This window comes from Lepidochelys kempii, chromosome 7, assembly GCF_965140285.1.
Source record: "Lepidochelys kempii isolate rLepKem1 chromosome 7, rLepKem1.hap1, whole genome shotgun sequence".
Classification (NCBI taxonomy): domain Eukaryota; kingdom Metazoa; phylum Chordata; order Testudines; family Cheloniidae; genus Lepidochelys; species Lepidochelys kempii.
The window spans coordinates 62454433-62469228 of record NC_136386.1 but is presented as its reverse complement, the minus strand read 5'-3'; the positions used below and the strand labels follow the sequence as shown (position 1 = coordinate 62469228).

General features: G+C 44.6%; 1 protein-coding gene across 1 annotated transcript; it reads left to right on the top strand.

Moving 5' to 3' along the window:
• Positions 1 to 7658: 7658 nt before the first annotated feature.
• LOC140915183 (dual specificity protein phosphatase 13B) lies at positions 7659 to 14456 on the top strand. The gene is made up of 3 exons (XM_073354759.1): positions 7659 to 7810; positions 12011 to 12231; positions 14216 to 14456. Exons 1-3 carry the CDS (start codon positions 7659 to 7661, stop codon positions 14440 to 14442), a joined length of 600 nt encoding a protein of 199 aa, XP_073210860.1. The 3' UTR covers positions 14443 to 14456.
• Positions 14457 to 14796: the final 340 nt, after the last annotated feature.

Sequence of the window (14796 nt, the reverse complement as noted above, 5' to 3'; positions counted from 1 at the left end):
AAGCCACCGAGTCCCCATTTTTCAAAGTCTTCCACGATGTATTTCAAAACTTCTTTTTTTTACCAGAGTCTGCCACCTTGATGTTCGACAGAAACGTCCATTAACTCAGACACAGATCCCTCTGAACTGAACCCCAATAGAGCTCTAGAGGAATATTCTTAAATCCGACAGACTTTAGAGACTTCTTTCTTTAAATGTCATCCTAGTAGTTTTAATCAAGAAGGGCTGGTTTGCTGAGTAGGGCAGCTCAGTCGATTCTGCTTCACTACCCACCCGCTTGGGAGCAACTGAAGTGTGCAAGAAGCACAAGAACCTTCTATTTTTTCTCCAGAAGCCTCTTCCCAGTGACCCATCCTTTGTGGCCATCGCTCACACATTCACTGAGCTTAGATCAGTAGCGTTGGGAAGAGGGGCCTTCAAGGCCTTTAAATTCTAATAGGAGAGAACAACACACGTGTTAACATACCCACTATCAAGTATTTCCCACTAGCAGTGAAAGGTACAGCAGGAATGCCTCTTCTCCACCAGTCAGCCAGGATTTCATTCATGGTACATGAACAATTAGATCCCGGTGAGTCCTCTTTGACAGGGGCTTACCTCAAAACACTTTAAACAAACTGGTCACATGCAGCAGCAGGGTGCCGATAGACAGTCAGAACACAGCAGGCTAGCGCAGGGTAGAGTCGCACCCAGTTTGCTGCGCTCTCATTGTTTGTGGAGACAAGCCCTTCGTGTCACATGACCAGGCCATGGGCAGCCATGCCTAGTGATCAGAGGAGAGTCAGGCCTAGCATCAGAACAGGTGTTGATAGTCAGGAGTCAGAGCCAAGGGTCAGAGGTCAGGAACCAGAACCAAAGGTTCGTACCAAGTTACCATGAGTGAAACGAGACAGGGCAGGGCTGGAACAAGGTAGGGGCAGGGCTGGGAACAAGCAGGCATAGGAGCGACCACAGACCTAAACAAAAGGCTTGAGCAGCCATTGAAATGCTGCAGCTGCTGGGCCTTCCCATCGGTCTGGGGGTGTTGCCAATGAGGGAGCCTGCTCCAGGTCAGCTGTGTTCATTAGGTTGCCTGGAGACTGACTTTGCTGCAGGCCATGATTCCTGACACTTAGGGCATGTCTACACTGCAATTAGACACCTGCAGCTGGCCCATGCCAGCTGACTCAGGCTCGCAGGGCTCAGGCTGTGTGGCTGTTTAATTGCAATGTAGACTTTCAGGCTTGGGCTGCACCCAAGCTCTGGGACCCTCCCACCTCGCAGGATCCTACAGCCTGGCTTCCAGCCTGAGCCTGGAAGTCTACACTGCAATTAAACAGTGAGTAAGGAGAAACATGAAGGGAAATCGATGGCCCATGAGGACTAGTAATAAGGCAAAGAGTCATTCACCTCTAACGTCCTGATTCAAATCTAGCCCAGGCCAGTACGACCAAAAATCGCTCTCTCTCAGTCTAATTCATAAAGGACAGGGGTCCATATCACAACTGCCCCAGGTCTGGCATTAATTGGAAGTCTGTCTCAGCAGAGACATCAAGGAAGGAATGGATATGAAGACTTCAATATTCTCCCCGCCAGAAAGGGGGCCTCTACAATCCAGGGCTTAGATGCATTTGGAGGACAATTGGGTTCTGAGTGTCATGAGGAGAAGCTTGCAGTGTTGTTCCCTGTTTTGTCCCTAAACTGTGGTTAAAGAGGGGTCTGTATTCTCCAGATGCATCAGACACCTTTCCCAAGCAGTAAGTTTACTTTAAAAAACAAACGGTGCTTTAATCATTCATTCTGCTTTTCTCTTCAGACCAGAATAATTAAAACAGCATTAACACAGCAGTGCATTAAACAGAGACTGTCAAAGAGTTGGACGGGCAGATTCTGCTCTCCGTTACTTTGGTGCAAATCAGGAACAACTCCACTAGTGTAACAGAGAGGAGAATCAGGCCCTAAATATTTAGGGAGAGCAATGAACTTCTATAGTTCCTGCTGTTTGAGAATTGGCAAAATAAAAGGCTATAAAATATGATGCAGTCAGCCAAGAAAGCAATATTGCTCTGCCATGTGCATGGGCTATATAAGGGTGAGTGCAGGATCTCATTTCAAAATCCCTGTAGGTGCCTCATTTAACCATCAGCCATAACCGCTTCTTGCTTTCAATATCACTTGGTATTAGAGCTGCAGTGAACTGCTGGTGAGAGATTCTAATTCCTGCAAACAAGCCCCTCTAGGCTTGTATGGAAAATACAGAGTTCCCCTTTCAGTCGCCTGCTAGGTTCCCATCTGGCTGCTTTAACTTGGCTATTACTTTTAAATGTGCCTGTTTCTGCACATGAGACTGTGTCCTGCCTCAAGAGACTTTTGGATTTCCTGAGCTCAAGATTCTGGCCAAAATTTCAAGAGAGAGATTGGGTCTTTTCGGGGGACGGATGTGTGTGGGGGGAGGGGGAGAGAGAGAAGAGATCAGATTCCAGGTTACAGTCAATGTGTAATTCCACTCACATGATCATTTCCTTGGTTCTTTCCCTGACTGGGTTCTTCCATAATGAAGACAAAGGGCCCCAGGATGTATTACCTGAGAGAGAAGGTCAGGCAATGGAAAGACGTCTGCAGAATAAAAAGATGTTCATATAGAAAAAGAGGAAGAAGGAGATGGAGCCGACAGATGTCCAAGTGCAGAAGCAGTAAAAAGAGCCATGCTAACTGAGTAATGATTTCATGCTTGGTGTTACTGTTTGAATCTTTCAAGTGTTTAGCTATTTTGTTTGTATTGGTTTTACTGTCAAACTTTTGTTTTATATTATTATTTAATATTTGTATAACAGCAGCACCCGGATGCTTTGATCAAGGGCTCCACTGTGTTAGGTGCTGTACAAAAGACAGACTAAGATAAATTTACATTCTAATTTAAGCCCTTGTTATCTAAAGACACCTGTGGCTAGTCTATGTTAATTATTCCACCTTCATTATCACCAGTGGAGGTGCACCACTGGGGAAGTGATGGTAAAAGGAGAGGGAAAGGATGCTTCAGTGGTCAGGATGTTAGCCTGGGACCTGCTCCAGCCAGGTTCAGTTCCCTGCTCCACCACACACTCTTAGGTAAGTTACTTAGTCTCTCTCTGCCTCAGTTCTCCAACCATACAATGGGAATACTACTACCAGAGTATTGTGGATAAACACAGTAAAAGTTTGTGAAGCACTGAGGGACCGTAGACTAGCAATTCTCAAACTCAATTGCACCACGACCCCCTTCTGTCAATGTAAGTTACTTCACGACTCCAGGAGGGGGGACTGAAGCCTGAGCCCCACCGCCCCGAGCAGGGGGGCCAAAGCCCAAAGGCCTCAGCCCTAGGTGTGGGGCCTGTAACCCAAGCCCCGCCACCCAGGGCTGAAGCCCTCGGGCTTCGGACCCAGATCCCAGCAAGTCTAAATGCACAGTTTGAGAACTGCTGCCACAGACAGATGAAATATTTATGTAGACAAGGCCCTGTAGTACATACTAACTGTTCAGGAAATGAACTTAGAGCCTGGCTCGCTTATTTGGTACTTCCCACCTCAGCAAGCGACAGGCACTGAGTCAGTTGGAGTCTGCAATAAAATTAGGGGTGCTGAACCACTTGCAGGATACCTACCATGGGGGTGGGGCTTTGGGGATAGGGTGGCTCCATAATGACTGCAGAGTGGAACCTGAGGCTTCCGGAATCAAATATCACTGCTCTACAGACAGAGGGCCCAGCCAAAGCCTGGCCAGTTCAGACCCAGTGCTTTGTGCATTTGTAAACTAATGCTTAATAACATCATATTGAAGTTGCTCTCACACTCTCTGTGAAGCAAGGAAATAAATCCATATTGGTTACATTTAAGATTTCCACCCTGCCTTAATCCTTTCCTAAAGGTACAAGCTTGTTAAAAAAATCCATGCAGTAATACAATCCTAAAATGTTCCCAAGCTACAGTCTAGTTTTGGAATTAAAAATAATCCTCTCTAATGTATGTGGACTAGATCTTTGTAAAAAAAGTTTCCTATTTAAAGCCCTTGTAACATTTTTCTCTCCAGAACTTATTTTCTAATTACAAGGGACCATACCTTCCTACAGTTGCTGATTGTCACCAAAAATGGACCAGTTTCAATTAGCCCTGCAGGGTGGTTTACAAACACACAATCAGCAGCAGCACTTTTTGCCAGCTTTACAGCTCGGTCTTTTAGTATCTTTAAAAAAACCAAAAACACCTCAACAAAGTCCCAGGTCTTCAATTAAAATTTTCATATAATTTTCCTCATTAGTCCAATCATCTGGTGTAACTCCTAAAGGCTGCACAGACGAATTCATCTCAAGGGCAATGCAGCACAAAACAGGGTGGAATGATTAGGAGTTACACTCCATGATGATAAGAGGAACTTGTTTGTTTGGTATTAGTCATGTGGAGCAAACGACACTGCACACTTCCTGGGAATCGAAGAGCTGTATGAAAGGGCACTTTGTTACAGAATGCATGGCAGGGCATGAAATGGTGAAGCAACCATTCAGCACCAAGGGCTCAATCCCGCAAGGTGCACAGAGCTCCTCTGACATAAGTCCCTGAACCACGACCATGGGAGAGGGGAGAAAAATGTTAAAAGCTATAGGACTATAGCAGAAAACTAAAATCATAAGAGAGAGATAGGACAAAAAGAGACCCCTTTTAGATCCCATCTTATTTGTGCCTTGCTGTCTCTGCTGGACACCTCCCTACAGTATGTTCCTCAGTGTTGATCCAATCTACTTTTAAACATCTAAAGTAATTGAGGTTCAAGCACTTTCCTTGGAAAGTCTAATGGATCAACAGACCTTACTGTTCGGGAATTTCTCCTAACCTGCATTTTTCCCTTTGCTTAATTTTATCTTATTGCATATTAAATGGTCACCCCAATGAGAGCTCCTTTCCTGAGGAAAGTTGTCAGTGCTCTTGAAATTAGCACGAAAGAAAAAAAAATCGTGTGTAGGCTAAAATCTCACAAAGGAATATATCTGGAGTATTCAAAACCCTGCTATATTGTCTGCATTTTTCCCCACACAGGTGAAAAACTGCTTTTCTCAAAATAAATCCTTTCTGCTAATTTTTTGTGTGTATGCCCCAAAGCTGTCTCTGCTGTTGAAGAAAAGAACATGGTGCAAAACTTGGAAAATTATAGAGATGAGTGTAAACCCAAACCGTGGGTACATGTGTCCCGTTACTACAAAAATGAACAAGGTATAAGAATTTATGAGGAATAGAATAGATTCAAAGCACTCCCAGATTTAGCTCTGGCTTTCTATTGTATCTAAACCACCTCAATCCACATAGACTCCTCAATCCACATTGTTCTGCACTTTGGGGAAAGTTTGGATCTGAATCAGAATGTCAAGTTGATCACTGGTAAAAGTGCAATGTTCTTTGGAGGCGAGAATTGCAATAATTCCGTTTAAAGAGATTTTATTGGCATGACAAGCTATGCAACTGTTGCCAAAGTATATAATAAAAGAGACAGACCTTTCAGGCATCTTTCAGAGACAGGTAAGAGCCTGCCTTGGTAGGGCCACACACTGCCTGGGGTTTGATCCCCCGTGTCCATTTGCCAGTACTGATCTGGCAACAGGTTGCTGAATAGCATGATGCCACCTCTGCCATCTCTCCCCATTCTTGCCGATCCTGCTTTATAATGTGCATTGCTGTGGCACCCACCACATGCTAGGAGCTTTCCAAACAGAGAAAAAGGCCTGGTCTCTGTTCAGAAAAACTCACAATCTAAGCAACCAAATTATCACAACCTTTGTCAAGGGTAATAGAAATGAATGGGTTTTGCAGTGGGCAAAAATGAATGTATTTAAATGAATGTATTTCTGCAATCCAGACTCAAAGGAGTCAGATGGATGTGTTCTGAAATGTTAGTTTAACTTGTCACTAGCATCATTGGGTTGATAGAATCATCACCCCAACCAAGATGACCTCATTATCTCAGAAATTATTTAAGACGTAGCAAAGGCAATTGGGAATGAAATTTGCTCAATCTTAATGGTTGTTATAAAATGCCAGGCTAGTGCAGTGTTAAGTAATAAAGGTTTCAGTTGAGCATGCAAGAGAAACCTCATTGCTCAGTAGGACATCCGGACCTATTGGAGAGGCTTATTTACTGAGAAATCAACAAATGGGTTTTTACACTACCACAGCAGCAAATGTCATTGCAAAAGAGATGTAGATACTCAATTTCTTCTTTCAGGTGTGTCAAGGAAAACGTGACGGGGTGTACAAGTCCCATGCCAGGCAAGAAGGGGTTAAAGAGCAGGTTTGGGCTCAGAAAGTCCCATCCCTACCCTCTCATCCCCCGCACCTGCAAGGCATGCCAATCTTGGAGGAGGAGCCCTAAAAAGGGAGAAGTTCAGTTCAGAAGGCCTCAGCCTGGGAAGGTGGACAGATGTCTCACCTCAGCTCATAGAGGCCTTTGGTTGACTGTGGGCACAGAGCCACAGGACAGGTGGCTGGAGGATCCGGACAGGACAGAGAAGTTGGAGCCATCTATCTCTGTTAATTTATTTTCTTTGTTATCTTGAGGACTGAGACTAGGGGCAGACCTCAGGATGGACCGCTGCTGAGAATACAACCTCCCCTGAGGAGAAGATGGAGACATTGTAGGAAGTAGCCCAGGGAAAAGTCAAGAACTCTGACCAGACAGATCTTAACCACTTGCTACAGGGTCCCTGGGCTGGAATCCAGGGTACAGGGAGGGACTGAGTTCCCCTTTACAGCCTCAACAGGAGAACTAGCCCCACACAAGGGGCCAGAAGGACTATTGGGCCTGGACCAGGGCCATCAAGGTTCACTAGCCTCTTCCACTTGAGGACAGCTTTCCCTCAGCTTGGATGATGTTTCTCCTTAGTACAGAACATAATGAGATGTCCCTGGGCCACAGTATTTAAGGGACCTGTCACGGAATAGACATGGAGACTGAACCACCCCCTTGCTTCTAAAAATGGCATCTCCAGTGTAAGGTTGAGATCCATTGTTGCTGCCCATACTGTACCTGTTCTGTGGATACATCATCATTAAATGCATTTCAAGCCCCCCTTTCTCACTCCACGTGGCAATGCACCAGTTTGACACTTTTCACCGCAGCTGAATTCATTTTCAAAACTACAAAATGCAGTGCAGTAGAACGACAGTACCTTAAAGTATCAAGCAGTGAATTAGATGTTTACTCGGAGCTGTTGGACATGTGTGGTGGTGGTGGCTTTATCATTATACCTGTGTTCGTCACAGTGAATGATGTACTAAGGCAGGGTGCTGTTGCTGAGGATTATCTGAGGGGGGAGGGAGGGTGTTAATCACAATGCATTTGGAAGGGGCTGGGCTTTTCTTCTCCACAGCATGATTTGACAAGAAATTACTATACTGTCTTATGATGCTGCTTTCCTCATGGACAAATTCCATACCTGTATAGTGACAGTGCAGAGGCAACCCTCATGGCTGGCTGCCTTTAGCAACACGTTCAGGCTCAACTGTACACTCTTGTAATAATAATGCAAAATTATTTGGAGGGCAAAGAACAGGACTAATTTACAGAGAATATTAGTTATGTATGAAAAGCTTCTCTTGGTTTATTTCAGAAAGGCTCTTTGGGATACCACCTGAGTACGTGAAACAGAAGAGGAGGTATGCTTCACACCAAGAGCTATTCCTCTGAAACCAGCAGCCAGGCACCATATGAAACACCAGCATTATCTGACCTTCAGAAGCTGTTCTGGTTCAGAGGAGGATCTGACAATCATTTGGACCAAGTCTGGCCAAACCTATTCCTGGGAGATGCGTAAGGGGATATTGTATATTGTGTTGTTACTTGCACATTAGAGAGAGATGGAGGGGTGTAGAGGTGGCTAACAGTGAGAGGTAAAGCTATGCTCACATCACAGGGTTCCAAAGCCAAACACCATGACAGTCAGCCTCAAGTGGTTTGGATGTCATGAGAAGCTTGACATATATGCATATAACTTACTCATAGTCTGCCTGAGCTGTGCTTTCTACGTTCCATGAATCACAATGGATTTTAGCAAGATAAACTTATTTATTATTTGTATCATGGACATTGACAACTGGGTCTTGGGGGCTTTACCTCCTCCAAATATTTAGAGTTTGCATTTATAAACACAGTTTAAACACAGTTTAAAACAGAAACTCATTTATCTCACTATATTAGAAGTGGACTCATTTAGTTATGGTACAAAGCTACTCCTTCAAGTGACATTCAACAGCTTTTATTTTATTATCTTTCAACTCTAGGTACCTCAAATAAAAAAAAGGTGTCTATCCCCTCTGTATATAATACTGCCTAGAAGGCCCCAACTGAGATCGCGATCTCATTATGCTAAGCACTGTTCATATACATGCTAAGAGAGAGTCCCTGCCCTTAAGACATTATGCTCTAAATAAGATAGACAATGAGTGAGAAAGGAAGTATTATTATGCCCATTTTACAGACAGGTAACTGAGGTCCAAGAGGTTCAGCCTTAGGACTCAGAATGAAGAGAGGACAAAGTCCCATAATTATATGGTTGGGGGCCCTGCAGATGCAAAAGCAGAATTTCTTTTACCAGCTTATAACTAAATATCAAAACATATTACACAATTACTTTGTACTTGTGGCAAAAGAGACGTTGCTATGCTGAGCTACTTTGCCTCTCTCTATTAATCACCAGACAGACTATTTGTCTAAATTGCTTTTCATCCGAGAATATTAAAGTGCTTTAAAAACATCATACAAACATCACAACTTCCTTGTGCAATAACTTTATCCCCATTTTACAGATGGGAAATCAGGGAGGCCTGGAGAGGGGAAATGACTTGTTCAAGGTCACATAGTGAGCCAATGTCAGAAACAGGAATGGAACCCAAGAAAGAATGGCTATTTTCAAGAAGTGGGATCGGTGTGGACAGTTAAAGGAGAGTCCTAACTACTATCCTTTGCTCTAATCACTGAACAACATTCCCAGTGATTAACTACAAGGAGGGAATACCTGAACAACTGGTATCTCACAGGCTGGTCCGTACTCATGTAGTCCCTTCCCTGAAGCGTGGCTCAAACCTTCTCCCTTCTCTCTCCATGCTGCTTGCCATCATCAATATTAGGAGTTGCTTCTTCCTTCTCCTTGCACAGGTTGGGTCCTGGGTATTTGATGGCATGTGGTGCCTCCACCCAAGGTGACTCCTCACTGCCCAGTGCACAGGGATGCTGCCCTTTGAGAAAAATCAATACAACCAGCTGGCAAGGAGTGTAAAGCCTAGTACATGAGGGACAATGAAGTACATAAACAGAAACCCCAGCAAAGGAAGAACACACCCAAAAGAGCAGCATAACAAAGGCCTTGGCTACACTTGCACATGTACAGTGCTGTGAGTTAAACCTGCCTTCGTACATCTGAGTAGGGAAAGTGCTGCAGTCTGTCCACATTGGCAGCTGCCAGCACACTGTTGTGGTCACATTTGCAGCGGCATTGGGAGTGGTCCATTATGGGCAGGTATCCCACAGAGCATCTCTTCCCATTCTGGTGTCATGGGTTGTAGGAAGGGGGCGTGGGGTGCAGGGCATTCTGGGTCCTGTCCTAATGCCCCGTGATGCATCGCTTCGCATCCCAGCAATCCCTGTGTTTCCATCCACATTTGGCGCCATCTTTCAATGGTTTCTGTGCAGCGTGATCCGTGTTCCGTGTCGGTCTGCAGGAAATGGAGCCCCCAAGTATCGCGTCCAGCTCTTTGTAGAATCGGCAGGTCGCAGGGGGAGCACCCGAGTGGCCGTTTGCCTTGCGGGCTTTGCAGTAGGCACTCCACAGCTCCTTCACTTTAACCCTGCACTGCAGTGCGTCCCGGTCATGGCCCTTTCCCTCATGCCCCTTGATATCTGCCCGAAGGTATCGTAATTCCTACGGCTGGAGCGCAGCTGGGACTGGACAGCTTCCTCCCCCCAAACACTGATGAGGTCCAACAATTCTCCATTGCTCCGTACGGGGCTCGCCTGGCACATGGAGGCATGGTCACCTGGAAAGATTTGCTGAGAGCACTCCACACCACACGCAAACAGGAAGGTGATTTTCAAAATTCCCAGAGAATTTAAAGGGCGCGTCTGATGCTTGGTCACCTGAGGCCAGGGCAGTAGAGTTCGAACTGATGACCGAAGTGGCTAGAACAGGCACTGTGGGACACTTCCGAATACTTCTGGAGGCCAAACAGAGCGCATTGGGTGGCCACACTGGCACCGCAGCCCACCAGCGGCGGCGCAACAAACTTTATTCCTCTGGGGGAGGTGGAAGACCAGCAGCGCTGTAGCCGTGGAGACACAGCGCTGTACATGCCTTGCCAGTGGGGACGGGGAGTGAGGTACAGCACTCTGGGCAGCTTTATTGCGCTGTAACTCGCAAGTGTAGCCAAGGCCAAAGGGGGGCTTTACTGGAACAGGAAAATAGGATCCAGGGAAGGAAAGGGTTACGGTTATCTAATAAGTACTAAACATTAAACAAACAAACAAACAAATCCCTCACCTCCCAACACTTTATCCCAATAATGACTAAGGTGTTAACATTTTATGTTCTGTGGGGTGCAATATTTTTCATCTTTCCCCCATTTCAAGAGAGGAAGAGTTACATTTATCCCAACCTCTAGCTCCCATCTTGGCATCTTCCCAGGAACATGGTATCTTGAGGTTGAATCCTGAGATGGAGTGTTACAGCACTGTGACATGGGGCAGGTTTAAATAGAAGTCAGCTTACTTTAATTCTTCATGCTTGGCTGGGCCAGGATCTTCTCTGGATTCATACCAGGCTTGCTGTTTCCATGGTCTAGAATCCTGGGGCGGGGGTCTTGGCTGGCTCTCAGTAGCTGGCGCCAGATCGGATCTCTCTCTAGCTAGATGCTGCTTACCTGGTGCTGGAATGGCCCAATCCACGCAGCTAGATCTCACAGCAGAGCAAGCACTTGCTTTGGGGACAGTGGGCACTGTGCTGTTTCTTTCCCACTTTCCAAACTCAAAACTGAAATCAAACCTATCTGTGTAGAGTCAGGCTGTCCCCTGGCTGGGGGCGTGCAGCCCTGGCTTGTCACTGGTCTGCCTCTGTACATACTGGTCTGCCTCTGTACATACTGGACTGCCTCCGTATTAGCCTCACCAGGAATTTCTAGTTCTTTCTGTCCCCACCCCTGACTCCATGCATGCTGGGAAATGGTGTCACAGGGCTCTGGTAGCTGTTTCAGTTGTAGTCCTTTTGGTAGCACCCCCTAGGGCAGCAGTTCTCAAACCGGGGACGGGGGGGTCTCCCTGTGAGAGCATGGAATGTATTTCTGGGGGAGAGTGAGAAGCTTTAGGGGGAAAAAAAAGACTTACTGCGCACATTTTACCCACAGCAATGTGTAACTAGCAAAGCTGATTCCTTGCGACATTTCAGGTCCTCAGATGGCGCTGTGCATTTTGACGGATTTCTGTTAAGCTTGTATAGCATGATAGAAAGTTGTTGCCACCTGTACATTAATCTGTTTGCTGTCATGCAGTGTGCACATTTAATTGTAAGCATCGAACACAATCGCAGTTTTGCTTTTGCTTTTATTACAGTTTGAATCAATGCCTTACTGTTTTTAATATTCAGTGAGAGTTGTGTGTTGATTTTTTTAAAATCAGTATATGTACTTGTGTGGTAGGAAGGAGGATATAAATTACTACAGACACAAAGAAGGGGGTGCAATCAAATTAAAGACCCACTGACCTAGAGGCTCAGTCTGGTGCTCCAGCAGCGGGCAAACTCCAAGTGGTGGTTACAATACCATCTCACATTCTTCAGTAGCCACCTCTCTAAGACCAAGGCACTATGGACTAACAGGGTTGTCTGTTAGCCATTCAATGCCCTGTAAAGCGAGCTGCAGTGCTTGCATTCTTCCCCAGGGTGAGTGGGTACTCACATTAAACAGGGCTATTTTAATGCAGAAAGTCAGCAATGATCTCAGTAAAACCTTCGTCGTCTTTCAACAGATGGGCTGCTAGAAGTAAAGCAACTCTTCAAAGCCTCAATATTACTCACATCCTTAATGCAGCGGATGGGCCGTACAGTATCAACACAGGAGCCAGATATTACAAAGATCTGCAAGTAGCATACCATGGAGTAGAAGCATTCGATGACCCTTCCTTTGATTTAAGTATCTTTTTCTATGATGCTGCTAATTTCATACACAAAGCCTTACACACAGCAGGAGGTAAGGAAGGGGTTTGATATTATGGGGAGCATGTGTGTAAGTGCTTTTCTGAATGGGACCTATAGCTCTAATTCAGACTATTTCAGTCAATTAAGCCGGAGAGGCAATATGAACCAAGGATGTGGGGGTCTGAGCCAATGCCCATTGAAGTCACTGGGATTCTTTCCAATCACTATTAGCATCATGGCCTAGTTGCTAGGAATTTTTTAGGTCTAGTTGTTCCCTCTGATCCTGACTGGCTGTGTGGTCTTTGGCAACTAGTCATTAAGGAGCTGATCCTGGGATGTACTGATCATTCTCCACTTCCTCCTCAGTGCCTCATGGGTCTGGGCAATCAACTGCTTTACATCTCAGATTCTCCACAAGTAAAATGGAGAGAATAGTCACTTACATCTTTGCAAAGTTGGGGCGAGGGTTCATGTTCATACAGTACTTTGGAAAGGTAACAGGCTCTCTGAGTGCTAAGTGTAATTAGAAAAAAGAAACCACCTGGAGTAGTAACAAAAATAGCTAAGAGAGGGGACATGATAGGGTCCTACAAGTGCATGAAGCTTGCAAACACTAAGAGGAGTGGAATCGCCTTAGAGTACAACCTTGGAGTAATGAGGTGATAGTGAGAGAGAAAAAGGTTAAGCAATATTAGGAAAAAATTCTTGTCCTGAGAGCTTTTAGTCTGTGGAATAGTCTCCCAAGGAAATTGATGGACTCTCCCCTGATTTGAGATAATTAAAGCTATTCTGGAGAAAGCTGTAGATTAAACCAGCTGGACTATAAGTCTTTTTTCTATGTCTAACTGCCTTGGTTTGAGGAACATCTGAACCACTTGGCCTACAAAATGAAGGCAGAGACTTTTATTGTGAGATTTGAGGTACTTCTACGTTTAAAAGTTGCATATCCCATTACCAATCTCCTGATGGTTTTGCCTAACAAGGTGCCAGGCAAGGACAACATGGAAGTCAAAATCACCTATCAAGAGGATACTTCCTTTAAAACCAGTGTGGAAACCACAGATGTGGGAAGAGTTCAGCACTTGGGTGATAAAAAAAAAATAACAGTGATAACACTGCACTTCCTACTGGAATGCTTTTAAAATATTCAGTAGTTAAGCCTCACATCACAATTGTTGATGTACAGTAGGTAACATACACATTTTACAGCCAAGTGATACATTGATGTATAGAACAATTATATAACTTGCTGAAGATCACCATTAGGGCCAGTTGAAAATTTTCTGATAAAATTGTTTTCATGGAAAACAACATTTTTCACAAAAAGCATCCACCTTCTGCAGAAAGTTTCAATTTTTTTTTGTCAAAAAACCAAATACCTGAAAACAAAATATTTTGATTTGGAAATGGGAGTTGTAGTTTGGTTTCTTTATGTCCCCATTGTCCTCTGTAGGTCATGCTTTCCGGCTGGATTAGATCTCCCATGATGCACCACCTCTCTTCTCCAAGATGGGTGACCATAGTGGGAGAAATAGTCCAACCAGGGGGAAATGGGAGTACAAGGCACTTAAACTACAACCCCCATGAGATGCTGTGGAAGCCTTTCCAAACTGAAATATTTTATTTTGGGAGCAAAATATTTCTGTTTCTGACCAAAACATTTCAGCATTCAAATTTTATCCAAAATTTTCCATAGAAGAAAAACCCCATTTTTCAACCACCTCCAGTCACAGCGAGTCCATAGCAGAACCAAGATTATCATCAAGGAGTCCTGATGGCCAAGCCTTTGCTGTAAGATCTAGATCCCACTCCCTTCCGGCATACATTTAGTAGTGTAGCTATTGCTGTTACTCATGCATGGATGACCAGAGAGCTTCAGTGTCCCAAGCCAATAGCACCTCAGGATGCACTAACAATCAGTGAAAAACTGGTTATTTATTGTATTTATTGATTCTGGATGTTTTGACCCCTCTGGGTCTATCTTACCTTTCAAGTTCTAAATCCCACTGGGCACATGTTTTTTCATTTATTTGCAGGTAAAGTGTTCGTTCACTGTGCCATGGGGATAAGCCGCTCTGCATCTTTAGTGCTCGCTTTTTTAATGATCCATGAAAACATGACGCTTGTGGAGGCTTTAAAAATGGTGAATTTTCAAAGAGAGATCTGCCCAAATACAGGATTCCTGAGCCAGCTCCGAGATCTGGACATCAAATTAAATGAAGAGAGGAAAGGAGTTAGAGAATCTGCCAACAAAGAACCATAATACAGAACTGCACAGAGAGTGGATGCAACACTATCAGTATTTCCTGGATTTCTTTTAAAATGAATTATGTTTTCCAAGCCAAGGGCATAAACTGAAAATGCAGCGTAATACATATTCTATATGTAAATGCTTATTTGACTTTATTATCTATACATTGTATAAAGCCTATCTAAATTCTACCTGCAGCTCAGTTGGTTATGGTATTCTTCACTCCCTCCCCTCAACTGTTGTGAGAAATAGCTGTAAACTGTTAAGCAGCTGCCAAGCTCCACCCTAGAGGTGACTGCATTTCAGTGATGCATGACACTTATATTAGTCTGCGAAGTGTTAGGATTCTTTGGAGGTGAAAAGTGC

What these genes read in the sequence shown, in the direction of transcription:
- LOC140915183 (XM_073354759.1), top strand. Translation starts at nt 7,659, where the DNA reads ATGCTTCACACCAAGAGCTATTCCTCTGAAACCAGCAGCCAGGCACCA. An exon ending in AACCTATTCCTGGGAGATGC is followed by an intron (nt 7,811 to 12,010) that starts GTAAGGGGATAT and finishes GTCTTTCAACAG; the next exon opens with ATGGGCTGCTAGAAGTAAAG. An exon ending in AGCCTTACACACAGCAGGAG is followed by an intron (nt 12,232 to 14,215) that starts GTAAGGAAGGGG and finishes ATTTATTTGCAG; the next exon opens with GTAAAGTGTTCGTTCACTGT.